At 41.6% G+C, this 26,532-nt stretch overlaps 1 protein-coding gene across 4 annotated transcripts in view; it reads left to right on the forward strand.

Annotated features, from left to right (window-relative positions):
- LOC140483931 (voltage-dependent calcium channel subunit alpha-2/delta-2-like) overlaps positions 1–26,532 on the forward strand; it is an 839,332-nt gene that overhangs the window by 649,872 nt on the left and 162,928 nt on the right. For 3 of the 4 annotated variants that reach the window (XM_072582773.1, XM_072582774.1, XM_072582775.1), the window contains 2 exons: positions 7,247–7,405; positions 19,611–19,721. In XM_072582773.1, coding sequence (XP_072438874.1) covers positions 7,247–7,405; positions 19,611–19,721 — 270 coding nt within the window. The remainder of the gene's footprint in view (positions 1–7,246; positions 7,406–19,610; positions 19,722–26,532) is intronic. The other variant, XM_072582777.1, reaches the window with a different exon arrangement.

Raw genomic sequence — 26,532 nt, forward strand, 5'->3', positions numbered from 1 at the left:
TTTATGTGAGATGTGTTTCTGTGAGAGGAATTTAATACCCACCCATGTGAAAAGTTTGATGGCAGGGCAAATTTAATCAGGTGAGTAGTCCTTCCTGCCTCTATCCTCATTAAGTCTGTGATGGGAGGGTCCACAGGTGGTCTTCCCAATAACCTGCCAGTTCAAGCCTTTATTTTCCACTTAAGGGTCTCACCCCATCAGCACTGGTATGAAGCGAGTAGTAGGCAAAAGATAGAAAGGCTAAATTGTTTTTTACTGGTGAGTGGTTAGGTGAGTGCAAGTGTTGAAAGGGACTTGGGTGCCCTTCTCCTTGTCTCACTAAAAGCTAGCATGTGGGTGCAGCAAGCAAAAAGGAAGGCAAATAGTATGTTGGCCTTCATCGCAAATGGATTTGAGCACAAGATTGAAGATATTTTGCTGTAAATGTTTAGAACCTTGCTGATACTTCAGCTGGTGGGGTTTTTCCGGGTGCTCCAATTTCCTCCCAGTCCAAAGGTGTGCAGATTAGGTGCATTAACCATGTTAAATTGCCCCATTATGTGCATGAATTTGCAGGCTAGGTGGATCAGCCATGGGAAATGCAAGATTACAGCAATAGGGGAGGGTGCTGGGTAGAATGCTCTTTGGGCGATCAATGTGGACTTGATGGGATAAATGGTCTGCTTCCACACTGTAGGGATTCTATAGTTCTATATAAGTAAAGGTTCACCAAATTAATCTTTGAGATGACAGGATTGTTATGTGAGGTGTGATTGAGGAAACTGGGTCTGTATTCCTATGAGTTTTGGAGAATAAAGGATGACCTCATTCAAAATACTTAGAGTATATGACAAGTTGGCTGGTGAGTATAAAACCATGGAACATAATTTCAAGATTAGAGCTTTGCCTTTTAGGACTGAGGTGAAAAATATCTCCTTTCAGAGGTTTGTGCTTTCTGGGATTTTCTATCAATCTTTGAGCATGCTCAAAACAGAAATCAAGCACAACAAAGAAGCCTGTACACTGTTGCTTTTGGTCTCTGCTGGGGTCGCTCATTCAAAGGCACTCAATTTCCATTCAAGAGATCCAACACCATGATGAGGTAGCCTGTTGAGAGCCACGCCCTACTGTTCTGCTGATCTATCTCCCTTGCAACTACCTTTTGCCATCACTCCACTCTTGCTGTCACTCATCTGTGGTCTTAAATCCATCAACAATACTAACCTCTGAGTGTGCCTCAACAGCAGGAGTCAGTGCCTTCCTGTTGACACTGCTACATAATGGACCCCCTCAATTATATATGTTAATACTGTGAATGACTGATATCAGTAACTGTGCATAAGGCAACCTTTGATCCGGAATCAGTACATTTAGGAAAATACAGAATTTCTTTCAAATGTCTGTAGACTCAATAGTTTTTAAGCATGTTTGAAAAACATGTTGAATAGTTTGCATCAATTGTAAAGAGTCAGTTTTATTTTTCTTGAATAATAAGGGATACTGGTTGATGTGACTTGGCATTCCTTGACATGGAAGCAGTTCCAACAGAAAAGAAGTTAAGATTAGATGCCATGTGATTGACAGAAACAAAAGAATGGTGGAGGCAAAGGAGAACCACAACTGGAGGAACTGAAGTATGAATGCACGGATAAAGTCACAAAGAGAAAGCAAACAGAGACAGCAAGAACAGCTCAATTTTATGTGAAGGCATTACAATGTTATGATCTGAATCTCAGATTGGCGTTTAGGGTTGGTAGCACAGTTACTTAATACAGGCAACCTTTCATAAGAAATGTTCATAATTTATTAAATTTGTTAAAAAGCAGCACTTCAGTTTTTGTACATTAATTAATTACACATAAAAATTAAACAAACCATGACAATTGAAGATTGGTTTACTGATAACCAGAGGATGAGAAGGCAGTTGGCATGGAGTGTGATTTGTGAAGGCAGCATGTTGCTTGCTAGCCAAAATGTTAGAGAACTTTTGCCTGGATTTTCCCACAATCTCTTCTGGCCCACCTTCCATCCGAAGAAGACAGCTCTACCTAACAGGGATCACATAACAAGGACTGGCCTCTAACCCCAAGCACATGCTGATGCACACTATTTCTAGAGATTGCCAATTTAGGAGATATTCATAGTTCCCTAAAGGTGGAGTCACAGGTAGACACAGTAGTGAACAAAGCATTTAGTACGCTTGCCTTTATTGGTCAGTGCATTGAGTATAGGTATTGGGATATCATATTGCGGCTCTACAGGACAATGGTTAAGCCATTTTGGAATGCTGTGTTCAGTTCTGGTCTCCCTGCTATACAAAAGATGTGGTAAAATGTAAAAGGATGTAGAACAGATTTACAAAGATGTTGCTGGAGTTGGAGAGTCTGAGCTATAAGGAGAATCCGAATAGGCTGGGGTCATTTCCCTGGAGTGTTGGAGCCTGAGGAGTGGCATTATAGATGTTTATAAAAAATGAGGGGCATGGATAGGATGAATACTGAGGTTTTATTCCCAGGGTAGGGGAGTGCAAAACAAGAGGGCATAGATTTAAGGTGAAAGGTAAAAGATACAAAAGGGATCTAAGGGGCAACTTTTTCATGTAAAGGGTGGTGTGTGTAAGGAATGAGCTGCCAGAGGAGGTGGTGGAGGCTTGTACAATTCCTGCATTTAAAAGGCATCTAGATGGATACGTGAATAGGAGGGATTTAGAAGGATATAGGCTAAATGCTGACAAATGGGACTAGATTAATTTAGGACATATGGTTGACATGGGCAAGTTAGACCCCAAAGGTCTGTTTCCGTGCTGTACGTTAATATTACTCTGAATGGATAATGCTGAGGAGGGCAACTTGGGAATGCTAGTACTTATCCAAAAGTACTGTGGCCTTTTGAAGATGGCATGGACACTAGGGGTTCCATGCTTTTAGTGGATATTTTCTGAGTGGGAAGTTGTTCCATGAATGGCATGCAGTAAGATGGGATGCAAAATGGACACACTAGGGTAGGGGTTGATAATTAATGTGGTGAGTTTGATACAATACAGCAAGAAGACTTACGAGCCCTGCAGCAAGCAAGCCTTCAAAAATCTGGTGTAACTCCGACTTAAAGCAAACAAGTTCTAGATTAGAGTGGTGCTGGAAAAGCACAGCATCAGAGGAGCAGGAAAATCGACGTTTTGGGCAAAAACCCTTCATCAGGAATACAGGCAGAATGCCTGAAGGGTGGAGAGAGAAATGAGAGGAGGTTGGGGGTGGGGAGAAAGTAGCATAGAGTACAATAGGTGAGTGGAGGTGAGGATGAAGGTGATAGGTCAGGGAGGAGGGTGGAGGAAGGTAGCAAAGAGTACAATGGGTGAATGGGGGTGGGGATGAAGGTGAGAGGTCAGAGAGGAGGGTGGAGTGGATCAGTGGAAAGGAAGATAGGCAGGTAGGACAGGTCATGGGGACAGTGCTGAGCTGGAAGTTTGGAACTGGGGTGAGGTGGGGGAAGGGGAAATGAGGAAACTGGTGAAGTCCACATTGATGCCCTGGGGTTGAAGTGTTCCAAGGTGGAAGATGAGGCGTTCTTCCTCCAGGCGTCAGGTGGTGAGGTAGAGGCAGTGAAGGAGGCCCAGGACCTCCATGTCCTCAGCTGAGTGGGTGGGGGAGTTGAAATTTTGGGCCACAGGGCAATGTGGTTGATTGGTGCGGGTGTCCCGGAGATGTTTCCTAAAGCGCTCTGCTAGGAGGCGTCCAGTCTCCCCAATGTAGAGGAGACCACATCGGGAGCAACGGATACAATAAATGATATTGGTGGATGTGTAGGTAAAACTTTGATGGATGTGGAAGGCTCCTTTGGGGCCTTGGATGGAGGTGAGGGAAGGGGTGTGGGCGCAGGCTTTGCAATTCCTGCGGTGGCAGAGGAAAGTGCCAGGACGGGAGGGTGGGTTGTTGGGGGGGGCGTGGACCTGACCAGGTAGTCATGGAGGGAATGGTCTTTGCAGAAGGCGGAAATAGGTGGGGAGGGAAATATATCCCTGGTGGTGGGGTCCGTTTGGAGGTGGTGGAATTGTCGGATGATTTGGTTTATGCAAAGGTTGGTAGGGTGGAAGGTGGGTGGAAGGTGAGCACCAGGGTGGTTCTGTCCTTGTTGGAGGGGTGGGGTCTGAGGGCGGAGGTGCGGGATGTGGACAAGATGCGTTGGAGGGCATCTTTAACCACGTGGGAAGGGAAATTGCGATCTCTAAAGAAGGAGGCCATCTGGTGTGTTCTGTGGTGGAACTGGTCCTCCTGGGAGCAGATATGGCGGAGGCGAAGGAATTGGGAATATGGGATGGCACTTTTGCAGGAGGTAGGGTGGGAAGAGGTATAATCCAAGTAGCTGTGAGAGTCGGTGGGTTTGTAAAAAATGTCAGTGTCAAGTCAGCATCTGCAGTCCTTGTTTTTAACCAAAGCAAACAAGTTTCAGTTCATAACCTCCATCACTGCAGCACATCTTTTGTTCTGTCTGCCTTAGTTTTTGCATGTCAAACTCCCTATAAATTGGTCCCTATTATATATTGATGCCATTGTAACTTCTGGTTTTACTAAACAGCTCTACACATGTTTAACTGCAATTTAGAACTACTGCTAAAAATGTAGAACTAATTAGACCTTGACTTTTATGAAATAACACTTCTGACACCAACTGTTTAGAGTTTGGGGTTTTTGAACCATAGTTACCACTACAGGCAGTGATGTGAATTTTTAGGTAGTTTATTAAGTGAAAGTGGGTACTACAGATGCTGGAGATCAAAGTCAAGATTGGAGTAGTGCTGGAAAGGCATCCAGGGACCAGGAAAATCGATGTTTTGGGCCAAAGCCCTTCATCAGGAACCTTTCCTTACTCTACCCTCATCTTCTATCGAAACGAGACAGTTCCTTGATGAGGACTTCCCTCTACCCCTCAGCACTTATTGATATATCCCATCTCTGGGGACTGCTGATTTACCCTGTGTCAATCAACCATTTGCATTCCTCTAACCAGTCGGTATGTAACTAGCTGCTCAGTATGTCAGAATAACAGTTATGTCCTTGGCTACCTTCATCTGAAAGATAGTTTAATTCTTTCTGGGAACAAAACTTTTATTTTCCTTCACACTGCACTATAATAAACATGCTGCTAGATAATTACTTGATGTCAGCTTATGGATCATAGAGATCTTGTTGATATTTATTGTCACTTTCATTTTGTCATTTCTTAAAAAAACTTTGGTGGGAAGGAAGTAACTGCTGTAACAACCATTACAGAAGACCTTGATATATCGGAGATACCAAAAACAACCAAATATAGGGAAAAAGAAGAGGTCAGTTCTTCTGTTTAGCAGGAAAAGCGACAGAACCTCTTGGTGGTACTGTGAAACTGTTAAGTATCTAAAACTGGAATTCACTGTGAATACCTGAGGATATTCAAAACCTGGGTATTACTGGTTGGCTAGTTGAAATGTAACTCAGGAAAGCCACACAGAATTGCCAGGAGCTGAGGAGGAAAGAATTCATAGAAGTGTGCCATATTAATAATGATTGTACATTTTTATAACACAAAAATAGTTGAAAAAGCAAGTGCTGCGAGTTCACAGAGGGATATAGACAGTTAAAGTGAGTGAGCAAAAACTTGGCAGATGGAATATATTGTGAGAAAATGTGAGATTGAGCCGAGTTTATTGAAATGGGGAAAAACTGCAGAAGGCTGAAGCAAACAGAGACTTTGGAGTCCTCATCCATGAATCACAAAAAGGTACCATCCAAGTTCAGCCGACAATAGGAAAGGCAAATGAAATGTTAGCCTATATTGCAAACAAGATTGTGGTATATAAATAAGGAGCTCTTAATAAAACTATACAAGGCATTAGTCAGATTACAGTTGGAATTCTGTGAACAGTTTTGGTCCCTTTATTTAAGGCAAGATATACTGAAATTGGAAGTCCGGTAGGTTGATCCCAGATAGGGAAGGACTGTCTTATGAGGAGCAGTTGAGTAGGTTGGGCCTGCACTCTCTCAAATTTAGAAGAATGAGAAGTGACCTTATTGAAACAGACAACAGTCTTAGGGTCATTGACAGGGTATATGGGAGAGGTCATTTCCCCTTGTGGTGGAGTCTGGGCATAGTCTCAGAATAAAGAGTCTCGCATTTGAAACAAGGATGAGGAGAATTTTTTTTTCTCTCGCAGGATAGTGAATCTGGGATTCTTTACCACAGAACTATCGAGCTGAATCATTATGTAAATTTCACACATTGGCTGTTGTAATTCATTCTTGGGATAGAAGTGTTGTTGGCTAGTCCTACATTTATTGTCCGTCCTTAATTATCCTTGAGAGGGTGGCTATTCGTGACCCGATGTATTTCATGTGGTACCCTAAATCTTGTCTTGGCTGTACTAACTTTTCAGCCTGTGTTGTCGAAGATTGGTGACACTGAAGCCAGAGGTGAACAGGCCAAGAATTTCATGCTGTTGTCCATCAGGCCAGTTTACTGTTATAAAAACAGAAATTGCGAGAGAGAAACTCAGCAGGTCTGATGGCATCTGTGGAGAGAGAGCAGAGTTAATTTTTAGCATTCAGAGAGTCTTCTTCAGAAGGCCAGTTTCCTGACAAGGTCCTACTCCAGATGGTTTCTGAAAAGGTGAGCAGTAGGTAGCCAATAAAGCAAGTAAGCACCCTGTTAGTTCTGTATCCGAGACTAATTAGAAATTCCTAGTGAATCTCTAAAGTGACCAAAAAACATGGACAGCAAGTGGAGGCAGTCTTAGGCAGCAGGCTCAGGTGAGGGTCTGGGGGTTCAACTGCCCTACTCACTTTTTAAATTATGCCCCATGGCTGTGGCTTCAAGACATCCCAAGCAGTCAGTGGCCACACTGTGGATGGGATCTCCCTCCACAGGACGAGTCCGGCACTGTGCATGTTTTTAACATTTTAGAATGAGCTGAGAGGGCACCTCCATCTTGAAGTGTCATCTTTTTGTCTCTGTTACATAAATCTCTAGGCAACTATGTAATTGAAAGATGTAATTCACCAATTGACTAGTTTGCGTTTAGATTTTGCTGGCTCAATTGGCATGCAATTGGTTGCTGAATGGCCCCTTGTTCTTCACAGGCCTGTGGTTGGTTGAAGATTGGCCCTTGGTCTGTCTCTGACCTTTGGTTGATGCATAATGTCCTGACTTGTCATTGGTTAATTAATGGCCTGTATTGTTAGCACCCAGATGTTGCTGTTCTTTGACTGCCTTGTGACTGGCTTTTTCCCTTCTGCAGTTCAATGACGAAGCCAAACCAGTGGCCTGCTTCAAGCATTTGGTTCAAGCCAATGTACGGAATAAGAAGGTCCTCAAAGATGCCGTGCAAGACATGAATGCCCAGGGAGTGACAGATTATAAATCAGGATTCAATTATGCCTTTGATCAACTACTCAATGTAAGCACATTGAAATATACCAACCATCCTGATAAGAATCAGCTTTTTGAACTGATGTGATTATACAGGTAGTTCTGGGATAACACAGTTTCGGCACTGCAATTTGGCTATAATGTCGCTGAAGAATTAGGGAACATTATTTTGGAGAATGCTTACCTCAGCTGGCAATATTGAATTCCAGCAGGGATTGGTTCGTATGCTTCATTCTGTTCATTTGCCCATATGTGTACCAAATTCTCCGCACGATTCTGTGCATGAGCCGGTGTTTTTGCCGTTCTACACATGCGCTGGGGTCTGCTCCGTTCTGCACATACATGATGTCAGCTGCCAACTGTGAGAGCAGCTTTCTGTGAGAGGTACTGTATCGAGTGCAGCTTTCTTACAATTTTTAAATATATTGTGTTAAATTTACTTTTGTTAATAAATATGATTTCAACCTTCATTCAGGCTGTGCTATACTTTGCATTAGACATCCGGGTGATGTTTAAGCGACCATGAGTGATATTTTTTGCTGGTCTGACCCTAACCCACTTTTCCCATAGGTCCAATATTTCTATTAAGCAATATTCCATCAAGCAAAATTTTGCTGGAATACAACTACGGCATTACAAGAGAATACCTGTAGGACAAAAGTGGTGTCCTCCTTTAACTTGTTGACTCATCAATGGTTGCTTATGTAATGGTGATTAGTATTTATCAGAACAATGCCTCTGTGGCACTGCTTCATCCTCTGCATCCCCAACGTCTTGCACAGAAACGATGGCTCAGCGGTTAGCACTGCTACCTCACAGCGCCAAAGACCCGGGTTCGATTCCTGTCTCAGGCGACTGTCTGTGTGGAGTTTGCACATTCTACCCGTGTCTGTGTGGGTTTTGTCCGGGTGCTCCGGTTTCCTCCCACAGTCCAAAGATGTGCAGGTCAGTGAATTGGCCATGCTAAATTGCCCATAGTGTTAGGTGCATTAGTCAGGAGTAAATATAGGGTAGGGGAATGGGTCTGGGTGGGTTACTCTTCAGAGGGTTGGTGTGGACGTGTTGGGCCGAAGGACCTGTTTCCACACTGTAGGGAATCTAATCTAATGATATAGAAATGTGGAGCAACTACATTAATAAATCAGTTCCCTTGTTATTACCATAAGATGAGAAGATGTCAACGAAGTATAGAAATAGAAATTTTACTCTTTATTCTTTCGTGCGTCACAGGTAAGACCAGAATGTTTTGCTGATCCCTAATTGCACTTGAACTAAGTGGCTTGCTTGGCTATGTCGGAGGGCAGTCAAGAGTCATCTACATTGCTATAGGGTCTGGAATCACATATTGGCCAGTCCAGGTAAGGAAGGCTGATTTCTCTTCCTGAAAGACAGTAGTGAACCAGAGGGTTTTTACAGCAATCGATGGTAATTGTCATGGTCACTAATACTGAAACTAGCTTTATATTCCTAATTTGCTACTTGAATTTAAATCCTACCAGCTGCAATGGTGTCCCCTGTTTCATCACTGGTCTATGATGATTAGCATTTAGTATCTCAAAGCATCAGCCTGGGCCTCTGAATTACTCATCCAGTGACAAATTGAGAAGAGCAAACTTCTTTCCATATCATCAAAAATGGTAGCAAACATGGGGATTAAAATTTGTCTCAGTGTTCCAATCGATGGCACAAACCAGGACCGATTGATCATTTGGCCACTTTACAGACCCTGATAATCTGTTCCTTGGCTTATGATAAGTTGCTTGTTCAATACCACATTTTCTGTGCCACCTTCAAGTTAAATATCTACCACCTGGTCATTTTAATAATGCAATCAACGGACATGTTTGTTAGTTAAGTTGTGGGGTCAGCTCCTTTCATTCTCAAGGTAATGATCTAAGTCACAGCGAACATGAGCAAATGGGACAGGAGGATGCAGGCCTCCACTGAGGAGTACATTCCAGCCCAGATTGATTTTTCAAATCTTAGCCATAAAATTGAGCAGCTGACCCAAATCAAGATGCTCATAATTTGCTTCTAATCAAATGACGCAAGAAGGAGCAGAGATCAATGATGATATAATAACATTTCAGATTGTAAGGCAGCAGAGAATAAATGACAAACTAATCAAAGTTATAAGGGGTAAAACCTCTCATCTCAAAGGATTGTCTGCGCTTCTCAAAGCACTTTGTACAGAGACATTAGAAGCATTATTAGCATAAAAACAATTCAAAATAGGAAGAGTGCAAAAATGCAGCAGCTAATGTAATTCCTGAGTTTATAGAAAGAGATGGAAAAAAGTGCTGTTCATGTCCTCATGGGCTGCCGTCACTTCAAGGATTATGAGTAGTCAGGATTACATATTTCTGCCATGGGTTTATATGTGTCAAAACAGGCCAGTTTTCAAGCCACAGATATTTAGGCACATCGATCAAGATGTCCTGTATGGTATTGGGATCCAGATAATTTCAGCCTGATCTAGTAAAGGGAAGAAGAATTAAATCAGTACTTTAGTTGCTAAGTTTTTAAATACAATTGGGACGGAATACTCCCACTGTGAACTTAGAAGTGATAAATTCTCATCCAGAGGATAATGGTAGATTGTAGGAACAGTCGCTATTTTGACGAAGAAATAATGAATGACTGTGTCGTTAGATCAGAGTAACGTGGATCAAGGAGACAGTTATGGTTGAACCTTGGGACATGCTCCTGTTGACCTAGTTGTGCAGATTGATAATCCATTAGAGCAGTTTCTGAGCTTTGGAGGAAATAGTTTCACAGGGAATGAGATGGTGTACATGACTACTGGTTGTTTTACGATGCATTGAATCAGGAATGGAACACGGAGAAGTTGGACAGAGAGAAAGCGGAAGTGTTAGAGACAGTGAAGTTGATCAGTTGAGTTTGGAAAACAATCATTTGAAGCTGGATGTGAAATGGAGAAGAATAGTAAGGTCCAAGAAAGTGGTTAAGGTATGTAAAGTGGAATATTTGTGGCCTTCCTTCCAGATAATTCTAATTTAATACAATTTTGTTTCGGAGATGAAGAGCTGATGTTACCTAATATGGTCAAACTGGATCTCAATATGAATGACCAAACAGGTTAATGCCATGTGCTCTAATGCCACAGAAGTCGCTGAAGAATGATGGGATAGAAGATCTGGGGAAATTGATGTCCCTTGGTACTCAATCTATCCACCAATGGGAATAGAGAATTTTTAAAAGAAATTGGATAAACAGTTAGAGGGAAAAGATATGAAGAGAAGCAAGGAGAGGTTGAGGTTTGTGTGACTAAGTAGATAGCTCTTATAAGGAGCCATCATGGACTTAAGGCTGAATGTCTTCCTGAGCTTTAACCATTCAGAATGAGCACTGGACCAGCAGAAAGGTATAAAAGAGTTTAGAGGATGCTAATTTGTAACCTTGGAATTAAGGTGTTTTATTAGTTCTGTAGCGATAATCCATTGGTTCGAGGCAAGGAGCTAAATATATGATTGCAAATGGCACTGTTAAATTATAAAATCTCAGAAATAATATTTGTAGGAGATCAAATGAGGGCAAGATAGTGGGGAAGTCAGAGGGTAGAGATCACAGAGAATCAAGTGTAAACTCAGTCCTGTCACTGAGTGTGGTTGATTTTAACTTTTGCTGATGTGAGGTCACATTTTTTTGAACAGAATCAAGTACAATTCTCTTCAGTGGGAGATCTCTGGAAGGTAGAATTGGGAATGTGGGAGGAGAATTACTTTCTATGCTACATCATACTGTGTTTAAACACATATCATTTTATATGTGTTTAAACCTGCACCACCTCCCTGAGGAGTTTGAGGTCAGTACATGATGGGTTCTAAAGATGACAACTGTCCCATTACCATAGGATGTAGAGATACAGCAATGGTTATTCATGTTTAAGGACTCAGTGAAATAAAAGAGAATGTGTCACAATTAGGGAACTAAGCAAGCAAATGGCTCGGCTAGAAAGCTTCTTTCTTCAGTTCTCTGCCTGAGGGTAGGCCTGACCCACAATGCTTTGGTCTCCTCCAACGGTCAGGTGAGAAAGCAGGACATATATCCACTCTAGCTGTAACAGGGATAAAACTTCGTGATGCAGGCACCATCTAATTCATACCTGCCATCCAATTGATTGAGACAACCGGCCCTTTGCAGTGCTCCATCCAACAAATCTCAGTTCTGACCCTGCGTGGTTTTGAAAATGGGGATTTGCACATAACATGTTTCCACAGTTAATCAAAGTAATGACTGGCAGCTTGCTGATTGTAGAAGGCATGATGCACAGATCACAACAGAACCCTTGATCCTTCTTTGAAAGTATCACATAAGTTTTAAAGTATACACTGACATAACGTAATGACTTAGTCAAAAGATGGCCAGGATAATGTAGCACTTCCACAGTACTACCATCTTACATTATTTACCGAAATTCTGCAGTAGGACTTGAACTCAGAGGTAACGTTGCTGCCACCTGAGCCAAATTGATTCACAAAATGATATAACACAGAAGGCAGTTTGATCCAGCATACCTGTGCCAGCTATTGGAAAGAGCTCTCCAAATACTTCAGTTCTTTTTTCCCATAGCTCTGCACAATTTTCTCTTTTGTAAGTTACAATTGCAACTGTTTTTATCGCCTTTTCACGCACTGCATACAATATCATAAAAACTCACTCTGTAAAAAGATTTCTTATCATCTCTCCCTGGTTATTTTACTAATTATTTTAATTTATTTCCTCCAATTACAACCGTCCATCTAATGAAAGTTTTTTTTTAATCCCCCTAGATACTCAATCTAAACTTTAGCTTTGTACCATGATCATAAAGTGCCTCCACAGTTTTCACATTGAACAGTGAAAGTTTAGTGTAAAACTTTGCAGAAAGTCACTAAGTTAAATTGCAATGCAATTATTAGATAAAATACAAAATTAGAAGTAAATATTTATAAAAATACTAATAATTTCAAAAATAAATTCAATTGACATCTCTGACCAGTTACTTGCTTAAGGATTTTTCTTATCCAACTGGTAGGGTTGAAAACTTGAGGTCAGACTCAGCAGCTGTGATAGCTTCTGTAGTTAAATATTTGAAGTTTGCTCGCACACGTAGTCTCAGTAAATAGGGCACACTTTTCTGAAGAGAAAATATTTATTGATTTTTCACAAGTTCTGTGGTTGCAGATTGTCTAGCCCCTTTCAGCAATATTTTGGTTGATTTCTAAAACAAACCTTTCTCTTGCATTCAAAATTCTCTAATCTGAAAATGTTGCCTCAGATCTTCCTGTGCAATTCTGAATTAAAATGGAGCCTTGCAGTGTTTTATACTTAGGATGGCTACTGTGTTAAACTTTGATGAATCATTGTCCGACAAATAAAGATAGTGATGCTAAAATTCCCTTTGGAGGTTTCTTTCAATCTGTTGTTGTTCTGAGGAGCTTTTTTGAATTCCCACACTTTTAAATTTAAAAAAAGTGTGATTTCTTCCACTTACTAGTATTGAATGTCACATGTCCATTTACAGATCTTACCTGATTCCTTTTGATTCTTTATTTTGTTCCTGATGCAGGCATGCTGTCATCATAGATTTTGTTTTGCTTTAAGACAGCATAAGTGGAAAATGTTTAGTTGAATTTTCAAGCTGTAGGAGGGAAGCATTATTGCTGGCTGTCGAACTGAAAATGAAGATAGATACAGCCAAAAGAGAGGCCAGATCATTCGTATTGGTGGTGTAATGCTGGCAGAAAAGGAGACATATCTGGGAACAAATCCTAGGCTAAAAATCATAACATTAACCAGTCTGCTTTTAAGTTCTTATCGAAAGTAACATATTAAATCAATAAAATAAAACTAATTGATATTATTTTCAAAACAATTCAGAACCACTTTGAACCTTTATATATACATATTAATCTCTCACAATCTCATGGATGGAAAGGTCTAAAATTTTGTTCCTGACCTGTGCCATGTTAGTTGATCTCAGCCAGAGCACCAGAAGAATTTAGTACAAATATCTTCAAATCCCTTCTCATGTGATGATGAAAAATAATCTTGTTGAAGGGGTTCTGTGTTGATATTGATGAAACTACTCAACAATGAGGTGGTTGGAGAGGAGAAAATGATAAAATTGACAAAATCAGATTCCAACATGCTCATGTAAGGGTGTATCAAGGCTGTTTGACTATGTGCGAATATTTCTGCTTGCCATTATTTCTACTTGCCAGAGGAGACTAGATTAGTTTAGATTCCCTACAGTGTGGAAACAGACCATTTGGCCCAACAAGTCCACACCGACCCTCCGAAGAGTAACCCACTCATACCCATTCACCTACCCTATATTTACCCCTGACTAATGCATCTAAGACTATGGGCAATTTAGCACGGCCAATTCACCTGACCTGCATATTTTTGGATTGTGGGAGACAACCGGAGCACCCGGAGGAAGCCCACGCAGACGCAGGGAGAAAGTGCAGACTCCACACAGACAATCTGCCCGAGACTGGAATCAAACCCAGGTCCCTGGCACTGTGAGGCAGCAGTGCTAACCACTGAGCCACCGTGCCACCCACATACATCATACATTATCTCAAGCAAGTCTGTACATGGGGTTTATCAGTATCATGGAGAGCTGATGAATATCATAAAATTATAAGTTCATAAGAAATAGGAGCAAGAGTAGGTTATTCATTCATTGAGGCTGCAATGCCTTTTGCTTAGATCAGGCTGATCTGATTATAGCCTTAACTCAATTTTCCTGCCTGTCTCCCATAATGTTTGCCCCCATTTTCAATCAAAGGTCTGTCTAACTCAGCTTTGAGTGCGGTCAATGACCCAACCTTCACTGCTGTTTCTGAAGGAAAATTTCAGCATCCTAATGATCCTATGAGAGAAGAAATTCTGTTCATTTCTTATCTTATACTAGTATTTTTAAATTATAATTCTGTTTCCAGGCTTCCTTATGAGGGCAAATATTCAGCATTAAGCCAGTGATGCCCCGTAAGAATTATATATGGTCAAGCAAGGTCTCCTCTAATTCTCCTGCACTCTAATGGGTTTAATCCGAATCTACTCAATCTTTTTTCACCCCTTCATCTCAGGAATCAGTCGAGTGACTCTTCACTGAAATGCTTCTAATGCAAGTACATCCCTTCATAAATGAGGAAATGGTGAATGCAGTGCCATAGCAATTGTGTTAAAAGTAATCCAGAGGCCCTGAGTAATGCTGTGTGGAGTTTGCACATTCTCCCCGTGTCTGCGTGGGTTTCCTCTGGGTGCTCTGGTTTCCTCCCACAGTCCAAAAATGTGCAGTTAAGTGAATTGGCCATGCTAAATTGCCCGTAGTGTTAGGTGAAAGGGTAAATGTAGGGGAATGGGTCTGGGTGGGTTGCGCTTCAGCGGGTCGGTGTGGACTTGTTGGGCCAAAGGGCCCGTTTCCACACTGTAAGTAATCTAATCTAATCTAATCTAAACATGTGACTGCAGACCACAGCAATGTGGTTGACAAATAAGTACCCTCCAAATTGACCCAGCATGACCCTCAGTTCCAGAATAATTATGATGAGCATTAGATGCTGCCCTTGCCAGTGATGCCCACATCCCATTAAAATGTGAAGAGAAACCTCCTAGCTGCTCCAAACCAATATTTGCATTGCTGTTTAAGTACTTGATAGATTGATTAGTAGATTCAAGATCACATAGAATGAGCGAGCAATATGCCCACTATGAGCTGGATGACCCAGAACTCAGAAAGAAAATATCATATCAATCAACTTGAAACTGGAGATTCTATATTACTATATCTACTTTAACTTTGCATGTACATAACCTTGCTGCCTCCTCCAGTAAAAGCCTCATATACATTGCTTGTATATGAGAGGCTATTGGCTACTGAATTTGTAAGTGGCCCACCTGCTGGATTCTGGATTCTGTGCCTTTGGGAAGGGTTGGGGAGGAATTACTTCTGTGATGTCTCTCACTGTGACACAGTCATGGTTAGGATGGTGAGCATTCAGAAACAATCAGTCGAGGATGTAGCATAGTTTTAATGTCACTAGATTAGTAATCCTGAAACTCAAGATAAACTTCTGGGGACAACAGGTTGAATCCCAGCAAGTGATAAAATTTGAATTCAATAAATATCTGATTTATCCATTCTTGATTGTTGGAAAATCTCTTCTGGTTAACTATTGTCCTTCAGGGAAGGAAATCACACCTCCTTCCCTGGTCTGGCCTGCATATGACTCCAGACCCATTGCAATGTGGTTGCTCGCTGGGCAGTTAGGGATAGGCAATAAATGCTGAAGCAGCCAGCAACATTCACATTACACTAACGAATAGGAATAAGTCTTAGGGTGATAAATATTGATTCCCATTCACTGTTAGGGCAACAAGAGCTTGTATCTAATTAACACCTTTAGTATATTAAAACATCTCAAAACAAGTTTGTCAAGATATAGGAGCAGAATTAGGTCATAGAGTCACAGTCATAGAGGTGTACAGCATGGAAATAGACTCTTCGGTCCAACCTGTCCATGTCGACCAGATACCCCAACCCAATCTAGTCCCACCTGCCAGCATCCGGCCCATATCCCTCCAAACCCTTCCTATTCATATACCCATCCAAATGCCTCTTAAATATTGCAATTGTACCAGCCTCCCCACATCCTCTGGCACTGTTCAATCATGCCTGATATATTTCTCAACTACATACTCCTGCTTTCTACCCGTAACCCTTGATTTCTTTAATAAAGCCTTCACAAGAGTATTATAAATCAAAGTATAGCACTGAACAGTGTAAGGAAACATAGGTCAGATCAGCAAAAGCTTTCTTGACCTGGTCAGGTGTACCCATGAACTCTGGGAAGCTAGGGAAGTGATTGCTGGGCCCCATGCTGAGATATTTATATCATTAATAGTCATAGGTGAGATGCTGGAAGACTGGAGGTTGGCTAACGTGTTGCCACAAAGAAAGATGGTAAGGAACTTAGACCAGTGAGCCTGACATTGATGGTGGGCAGGTTGTTGGAGGGAATCCTGAGGCACAGGATTTACATGTATTTGGAAAGGCAAGGACTGATTAGGGGTAGTCAACATGGCTTTGTGCATGGGAAATCATGTCTCACGAACTTGATTGGATTTTTTGAAGAAGTAACAAAGAGGATTGATGAGGGCAGAGAAGTGGGTGTGATCTATATGAACTTAGCAAAGCGTTTGACAAGGTTCCTCATGGTAGACTGGTTAGCAAAGTTAGGTCTCATTGAATACAGAGAGAACCAGCCATTTGGATACAGAACTGGCTCGAAGTTAGAAAACAGAGGGTGGTGGTGGAGGGTTGCCTTTCAGACTGAAGGTCTGTGACCAGTGGTGTGCCACAAGGATTGGTGCTTTTCATCATTTATACAAATGATTTGGATGTGAACATAGGAGGTATAGTGACAAAATTTGCAGATGACACCAAAATTGGAGGTGTAGTGGACAGTGAAGATTACAATGGGATCTTGATCAGATGGGGCAGTAGGCTAAGAGTAGCAGATGGAGTTAATTGAGGTAAATGTGAGATATTGCATTTTGGAAAAGAAAATCAGAGCAGGACTTATACACTTAACAGTAAGGTTCTGGGGAGTGTTGCTGAACAAAGAGACCTTGGAGTGCAGGTTCATAGCTCCTTGAAAGTGGAGTCACAGATAGATAGGATAGCGAAGAAAGTGTTTGGTATGCTTTCCTTTGAGTATAGGAATTGAAGGTCATGTTGTGGCTGTACAGGACATTGGTTAGGCCACTTTTGGAATATTGCATGCAATTCTAGTCTCCCTCCTATCAGAAGGATGTTGTAAAACTTGAAAGGGTTCAGGAAAAATGTAAAAGGATGTTGCCAGGGTTGGAGGATTTGAGCTACAGGGAGAGGCTGAACAGGCTGGGGCTGTTTTCCCTGGAGTATCAGAGGCTGAGGAGTGACCCTGTAGAGGTTTATAAAATCATGAGGATCATGGATAGGATAAATAGACAAGTTCTTTTCCCTGGAGTGTGGAAGTCTCAAACTAGAGGGCATAGGTTTAGGGTGAGTGGGGAAAAATTTAAAAGGGACTTGAGGGGCAACGTTTTCACGGAGAGTGTGGTGCATGTATGGATTGAGCTGCCAAAGGAAGCGGTAGAGGCTAGTATAATTGCAACAGTTAAAAGGCATTTGGATGAGTATATGAATAGGAAGGGTTTAGAAGGATATGGGCCAGGTGCTGGCAAATGGGACTAGGTTAAAAATCACACAGCACCAGGTTATAGTCCAACAGGTTTAATTGGAAGCACACTAGCTTTCGGAGCGACGCTCCTTCATCAGGTGATTGTGGAGGGCTCGATTGTAACACAGAATTTATAGCCAAAATTTGCAGTGTGATGTAACTGAAATTATACATTGAAAAATTGATTGTCTGTTAAGCCTTTCATCTGTTAGAATACAGTGATAGTTTCACTTCTTTCATATGTAAATCACAAAACCCTTTTTTTTTAAAGTTGCATTCTCGGGTTTTAAGGTGAATTGGCCATGCTGAATTGCCCGTAGTGTTAGGTAAGGGGTAAATGTAGAGGTATGGGTGGGTTGCGGGTCAGTGTGGACTTGTTGGGCCAAAGGGCCTGTTTCCACACTGTAATCTAATCTATAACCTGGTGTTGTGTGATTTTTAACTTTGCACACCCCAGTCCAACACCGGCATCTCCAAATCAGGACTAGGTTAGGTTAGGATATCTGGTTGGCATGGACGAGTTGAGCTGAAGGGTCTGTTTCCATGCAATACATCTCTATGACTCTAAAAAGTGAGATTTCAAATGCAGAAGGCTTTAGAGTTGGATTACCATGGTTTTAAGGCCTGGGAAGTTTCAAGCAATAGTCGGCTGATGAAAAATGGGTATTCACAGGAAGCCACAAGTAAAGGAGTGCAAATGTCTTAGAAGGGTTTGTGGAGAATATAAAGATAGGGAAGAGAACACTTCTGGAGGGATTTGAAAAAAAAAATAGAATTTAACATCTAGTTGTTGCTTCACCAGGACACAATATATATCAGGAAATACAATGCGACAGGGGAACAGGACCTGCTGAGGGGTAAGATATAGGCAGCAGAGCATGAGATGACCCCAAAATTATATAGGATAGAATATGACAGGCCAGCCAGGATGTTGGAATAGCCAAGTGTGGAAATAATGAAGACACTTGTATAGGTTTCAGCAGAAGGTAAGTTGAGATGGGAAAGTTATGAGCAGAGAAATAAATCAAAAGCTCTCTCTAGATCTGTGTGACACCAAGGTGACAAATACACAGATTTGATCAGAATATTGCCAGGGAGAGGGAGCAGTCGCTAGGAAGTGAGGTTTAGAGTTGGGACCAAAAACATTGGCTACAGTCTTCTCTATATGTAATGGAATGGTGAGCATCAATAGCGAGTTATTTTTAGAAGGATGAACATTTATAGCTGAGTATATTAGAGTTAGAATATCCTTTATTGTCACGTGTATTCCAGTACAGGAATACAGCGAAAGCTTACACAGTCGCCTGATATGGCGCCATCTTAGGTACAAAGTATCTACCTACAGTTCTTCAATACGAGATACAGAAATAAAAGGAAAAAGAAAGGAAAAAGTTACATTGTTCACAGTTGTACATTGTGTAAGTTTGAAAAATGGGAATAAAGTTAAAAAGATAAGCATTACAGTCTTTCAGTAGATCTTCCAGGCGTGGTCTGCCCGGACTTGCAAGCCACTGAACACCTGCACTAGTCCCCAGCCCCACAACTGTCCCCACTCTGCTTAGGCCTCCATACTGCTGGCTATCCCTACTCTGATCAGGCCTGTAACCCACTGGCTGTCCCCACTCTGCTCAGGCCTCTATCCTGCTGGTTGTCCCCACTCTGCTCAGGCCTCCATCACACTGGCTGTACCCACTCTGTTCAGGCCTCTATCCCGTTGGCTGTCCCCACTCTGCTCAGGCCTCTATCCCGTTGGCTGTCCCCACTCTGCTCAGGCCTCTATCCCGCTGGTTGTCCCCACTCTGCTCAGGCCTCCATCACACTGGCTGTACCCACTCTGCTCAGGCCTCCAGTCTGCTGATTGTTCATTACTATTCATTGTTAGGTTTTTGACGATTGATGAGACTATTATTATCATCACTTGCAATGACTGCCAATCATTGGTCATTGGACAATCAAACAAAAAGATTAACTGTCTTACCTGTTTATCTCCTCCAGTCCAGCACAAACATTCGAGCAAACTGTAATAAGATGATAATGATGTTCACAGATGGAGGAGAGGATCGAGCCCAGGATGTCTTTGAGAGACACAATTGGCCCAATAAAACAGTGAGTAGATGTGCGTATTTGGCGATTCTGTTTTGCCATCACAACAGGCTGCCAGCAGTGTCAGCAAAGTGAGTGATCTGCTGAACAGTGGTGTGATCCCAGTGTGAGTGAGGATAGCAGTGTGAGACCGGAGTGTATGTGAAGCAAGATGGTTATGGGCAAGTCTGGTTAGCACAATGCAATTGCGAGATCTTGGGCCAAACCTGCCCATCCTATTTCACTTTATCCTCCCAAAATTGTGTGTTTTGCTGCATGATGGAGTTATGGCATATTACTACGGTTACTATTTAAAATGATCTGGGCTGTGGAAAGGTTGAATTTCTGTCAGTAGAATATTATCCTGAAGGAAATGAATTATCTTTGTTTCCCTATGGCCGCTGAACAGTCTCCCATCAGGCCAGTATGAAATAACTATTTTAACAGGTTGTTATGGCAATTTTTGATGTTTATAGATCTATCCAGTTTATTCATGTGAGGATAATGGTAGTGATCCCCACTTATCATCTGTTTACAACCGTAAGTATGAATATTGCATTTAAAAAGCACTTTTCAGAATTTCAGAAGTCCCACAGCAAGTTGCAGCCAATGAAATGTCTCTGTCAGGGTTGCAATTAGAACTTCTCACTTCTGTTATTATTCTTGTAAATGGATTGACGCTTTTTCCATTACATTGATAACCTTTTGACAGAACAATGATTGGCATTGTGTGCAGTTCTCCAAGTGTGGTCAAACCAAAGTATAATATTACAACTTGTTGTACAGTGGTAGAGTTCCTACCCTTGGACCAAGAGATACAGGTTCAAGTTCCACCTGTTCCAGAGGTGTGGAATGACATCTCTGAACAGGTTGATAGGAAAAATAGGTGTAATATTACAGCATTGATAGAAAGGAAGTGAGCAATTATCTGAAGCTTCTGCAAATCAACGCTCCATAAACAATGATCATTCCAGCCCAGAAGGTGAAGACTTCAGTCTGCATTTAAACTGTAATTGGATGAATGGTGTCTAAGGCAATGATTTGATTAGAGATAAATATGGAAAATATAAACTTCTTTCCTATGGTCATACCTCTGGGAAAAAATACATGTATTGAAATATATTTTTCAATATATTTGAGTCTAAAAGCAACAGGAGGAAATGACTGGATAGTATTTAAAAATATTGACAACTTCCTTAATATTCTGTGTAAAAGATGAGTAATATCGGAACCATTGACTGTTCCAAAACAAGAACAGGTCCTTCTACCTATACAATGTCTTCTCCACATCCTAAATTTCATCGTCCTGCATGTTACCAGTACATTTTAATATCCCACCAAGTCTAATCTCACTCTTCTCCTCTCTCCACATAGCCTTCAATATCCTAGCTAAATCAATCCCATTCTGCTTCTTATTCCCCATATCTTTTAATAGTCCAAAAGCAATCTATTATGGATGCTGGAAATGTACAGTTGGATCCAGAAATGCTGGAAACACTCAACAGATCAGCAGATTCTCTGCAGTGTAACAGAGTTAATGCTTCGTGTCAATGACCTTCCATTAGAACAGTGAAAAATCGTAAATCTAATAATTAAAAATTGGAAATTGGGGAGGGCTTGCAGGTAGAAAAGAATAAAAGAAAAAGTATGTGATGGGGTGAAAAACAGAAGAGATTAAATGCCAAAAAATTTGAAGGGGCGGTGCCAATGGGAGTGATAAGAAGACAAGTAAAGAAGCAGATGATCTGTCCAGAGGAGGTGTGAATGGCATGATAACAATGGTCTTTCAGGTAAAAATCAGGAGTAAAACCAGAGTAAAACTGAAACCTACAAAGAAAGAAAACAAAACGGAGACAGAGATTATGTGAAAATAATCTCATATTATGTCCTGACGTGGAGGAACTGGTGTTCAACTGCGGTGGACAAAGTTAAAAATCACACAACACCAGGTTTATTTGGAAGCACTAGCTTTCAGAGTGCTGCTTCTTCATCAGTGACTTGTATGCATCCTATCTATGCATCACTTTATTGAGACATATGCAGAGCATTTCTTCTTCCAATTTTGCTTAGTCCCCCCCCAGCCTGGCCCATTGATGATTATGTGGATACCATTTCCTGCTCTTGCTCTGAACTAGAAATTTTCATTAGCATTGGTTCAATTTTCCATTCTTTTACCTCCAATCTCAAGTTGGGACTGGAATCTTACATGATCAACTGAAAACTAAAAGTCCTTTCATTTGATCATCATCCAAGCATTGCAAACTCTTTCTCCCTTCCCCTGTTTGAGAGGAGCAGAGAAATATCTGCAACGTTAGTCACTCATGTCAATGAAATTGCAAATTGATACTAGCCAGTTCAATGTCTTAAATATTGTACATAGAAAGTTCATAGAGAAATAGGTAATAATGTTTTTCACATTCTGTGGAGATATTTCTAACCTTTAGGCAGACTTGATGTTTTGTACACTCTCATATTTGATTTCAGTTCATTTTTTGGTTTGCTAAAGGAAACGTAGTAACTAATTTTTAGAGTTTACTTAATTCTCTCCCTCCTCAATATGTGTTCTCATTTGTGAGCAGCTCCTCTTCTTTCTCATTCATACGCCTTTTCTAAGGTAGGCAATTCAGTCAAGTGGGGCTTCCATCATTGCTGAATCCAAAACTGTCTTCACCAAACAAGTATTATGAGATTCCCTGATCTGATATTTCCATTACCTTAGCTGTTGTGAGCTGGGGATATGGCCCGGGTGTGTATGTGGATTAACTCAGGGACTCTGAATGTTTTCAATTTTCTCTTTGCCAGCCCTAAGGTCCGTGGGTCAAGCCTGTCAAATGTGTGGAATTTCTAAAACAGTCCAGTCTGATCTCTGACGGCTGAACCTTCACACATCCTTCTGTGGTTGGTGGTATTGATTTAGTATCAAACAAAGTTTCTTTGGGTTGAATAAATTGCTTTTCCAAAATCAGTATCATGCTGCAGCAAACATTATAATCAGGACTACGCATTGCTATTAATATTGCATGTATCTGTTCAAGATAGTGTATTTGAATACTTTCAATTAGCCATTAGCTATCCCCATGCTCCTGCAAGGGAGATTAAGAATAGCCAGCTATTTCACTGGAAGTAGTTGAAGAGCAAAGCAAACCGTTGTAATATTTGCACTCCCTATAAATCACTGTTACCACCCCCCCCCCCCCCACGCACCCCCACTTCATTTCCTGAATCTCCCACACTAACCTCTCCCCCCCCCCCACCATGTTGTTATTTTGCTGTCAGACACAGTCAATTGTTCTTGACTGTCAACAAAGTGTAATTATTTGCTTTGTGTTATTCTTTGTATTTGGAGGAGATACAATACTGTGGTGTTTTTCACTACACTCGTAATTCAGAGGTCCAGGAAATATACTGGGGGTTGGGGTTCAAATCCCACAATGGCAGATGGTGAAATTTTAATTTAATTGATATCTGGAATCAAGAGCTGAATGATGATTGTGAAATCATTGTTGATTTACTTAGAAAAGACAGACCTGGTTTACTGATATCCTTTATTAACATCTTATGCCAAAATTGGGAGAGCTGTCCCACAAACTAATCAAGCAACAACTTGTCGTCGTCACACTTGATGTAATCACCATTCCTGGCTATGCCTTGTCCCACTGGCAGAACAAGCCGAATAAAGGTGGTATCACAGGTGGTATCGCTGTTAATTTAGTTGCCCTGAGAATCCCCAATATTGGACCCCATGAAGTCTTAAGATGTTAGGTTAAACGTGGGCAGAGAAACCTCCTGCTGATTACAACGTACAATTCTGACTTGGATGATGTACCAATCTATATTAGACACCACTTGGAGGAAGCATTCAGGGTGGCAAAGGTGCAAAATGTAGTGAGAACTTCAGGATCCATCACTGAGTGGCCTGACCACAGTATTACTGATCAAGCTAGTGGGATCTAAAAGGACCTAGCTGCTAGACTGATTTTGCAGCAGGTGATGAGGGAATCAATAAGGGAAAAACATACTTGACTTCATCCTTAGCAATCTGCCAACTGCAGGTGCATCTGTCCATGACGCTACTCATAAGAGAGACCATCATGTGGTCCTTTAAGGAGATGATGGCCTGTCTTCACATTGAGCATACTCTCCATTGTGTTTTGTACCGCTATCGCTGTACTAAATGAGATAGACTTCAAACCGATCTAACAACTCAAGACTGGGCATCTATAAGGCACTCTAGGTTATCAGCTGCAGCTGGATTGTACTCCCAACACAATCTGCAATCTCATAGTACACCATATCCACCCCTTCTACTGTTATCATTTAGCTTGGGATCAACTCTGGTTCAAAGAAGAGTGCAGAAGGGCACCAGTGTCAACCATGTGAAGCTGCATAAAATCAGGACACTTGCATACCAAGGAGCATAAGCAGCATAAGTGATCCCCCAACCAACAGATCAGATCTAAGCTCTGCAGTCTTGTCACATCAGTTGTCAATGGTAGTGGACAATTAAGTAATTCCCCGAAGGAGGAGGCTCCATAAATATCCCCATCCTCAAAGTTGGAAGGGCCCAGCTCATAAGTGTAAAAGATAAGGCTGAAGCGCACACAATAATCTTCAGCCAGAAAGGCCATGTGAATGATCCATGTCATAGAGAACTACAGCACGGAAACAGACCCTTTGGTCTAACTCGTCCATGCCAACCAGATATCCCAACCTAGTCTACGCCCATTTGCCAGCAGTTGGCCCATATCCCTCCAAACCCTTCCTATTCATATACCCATCCTGATGCCTTTTAAATGTTGCAATTGTATGAGCCTCCATTACTTCCTCTGGCAACTCATTCCATGCACGCACCATCCTCTGTGTGAAAAAGTTGCCCCTTAGGTCCTTCTATATCTTTCCCCTCTCACCCTAAACCTATGCCTTCCAGTTCTGGACTTCCCCAGGGAAAAGACTTTGTCTATTTATCCTATCCATGCCCCTAATGATTTTATAAACCCCTGTAAGGTCACCTGTCAGCCTCCGACATTCCAGGGAAAACAACCCCAGCCTATTCAGCCTCTCCCTATAGCTCAAATCCTCCAACCTTGGCAACATCCTTGCAAATCTTTTCTGAGCCCTTGCAAGTTTCACAACATCCTTTCAATAGCAAGGAGACCAGAATTGCACAAAATATTCCAAAAGTGGCCGAACCAACATCCTCTACAGCTGCAATATGGCCTCCCAACTCTTATACTCAATATTGTGACCAATAAAGGAAAGCATACCCAACATCTTCACTGCAGCTGTACGTTCAAGGAACTATGCATCTGCACTCCAAGGTTTCTTTGTTCAGCAACAAGCGCTAGGACATAACCATTAAGTGTATAGGTCCTGCTAAGACTTGCTTTTCCAAAACGCAGCACCTTGCATTTATCTAAATTAGACTCCATCTGCCACTGCTTAGCCCATTGGACTATCTGATTAAGATCCTGGTGGAATCTAAGGTAACCTTCTTCGTTGCCAATTACACCTCCAATTTTGGTGTCATCTGCAAACTTGCTAACTATACCTCCTATGTTCACATCCAAATCATTTACATAAATGACGAAAAGTGGTGGACCCAGCATCGATCCTTGTGTCACTCCACTGGTCACAGGCCTCCAGTCTGAAAAACAATCCTCCACCACCACCTTCTGTCTTCTACCTTTCAGCCAGTTCTGTATCCAAATGGATAGTTCTCCTTGTATTCCATGAGATCTAACCTTGCTAACCAGTCTCCCATGGGAAACCTTATAGAACATAGAACAGTACAGGCCCTTCGGTCCTCAATGTTGCGCCAACATGTGAAACCAATCTGAAGCCAATCTAACCTACACCATTCCATTTTCATCTATATATCTATCCAGTGACCATTTAAATGCCCTTAAACTTGGCGAGCCTACTACTGTTGCAGGCACTGCATTCTACACTCCTACTACTGTGAGTAAAAACAACTACCTCTGACATCTGTCCTATATCTATCGCCCCTCAATTTAAAGCTAGCCATCACCATCTGAGAAAAAAACCTCTCACTGTCCACCATGTCTAACCCTCTGATTAACTTATATGTCTCAATTAAGTCACCTCTCAACCTTCTCTCTAACGAAAACAGCCTCAAGTCCCTCAGCCTTTCCTCATAAGACCTTCCCTCCATACCAGGCAGTATCCAAGTAAATCTCCTCTCCACCCTTTCCAAAACTTCTACATCCTTCCTATAATGTGTTGACTAGAACTGTACGCAATACTCCTAATGTGGCCGCACCAGAGCTTTGTATAGCTGCAACTATACATGGTTCCGAAACTCAGTCCCTCTACCAATAAAAGCTAACACACCATATGCCTTCTTAACAACCCTATCAACCTGGGTGGCAACTTTTAAGGATCTATGTATCTGGACACCGAGATCTCTCTATTCATCTACACTACCAAGAATCTTACCATTAGCCCAGTGCTTTGCATTTCTGTTACTCCTTCCAAAGTGAATCACCTCTCACTTTTCTGCATTAAATTCCATTTGTCAACTTTCAGCCCAGCTCTGCAGCTTATCTGTTTCTCTCTGTAACCTACAACATCCTTCGTCACTATTTGCAACTCTACTGACCTTAGTGCCATCCACCAATTTACTAACCTTCAACGCCCTCGTCCAGGTCATTTATAAAAATGACAAACAGCAGTGGACCCAAAGCAGATCCTTGCGGTACACCACTAGTAACTGAACTCCAGGATGAATATTTCCCAACAACCACCACCCTCTGTCTTCTTTCAGCTAGCCAATGTTTGATCCAAACCGCTAAATCACCCTCCGTACCATGCCTCC

This window comes from Chiloscyllium punctatum, chromosome 12 (assembly GCF_047496795.1).
Source record: "Chiloscyllium punctatum isolate Juve2018m chromosome 12, sChiPun1.3, whole genome shotgun sequence".
Classification (NCBI taxonomy): domain Eukaryota; kingdom Metazoa; phylum Chordata; class Chondrichthyes; order Orectolobiformes; family Hemiscylliidae; genus Chiloscyllium; species Chiloscyllium punctatum.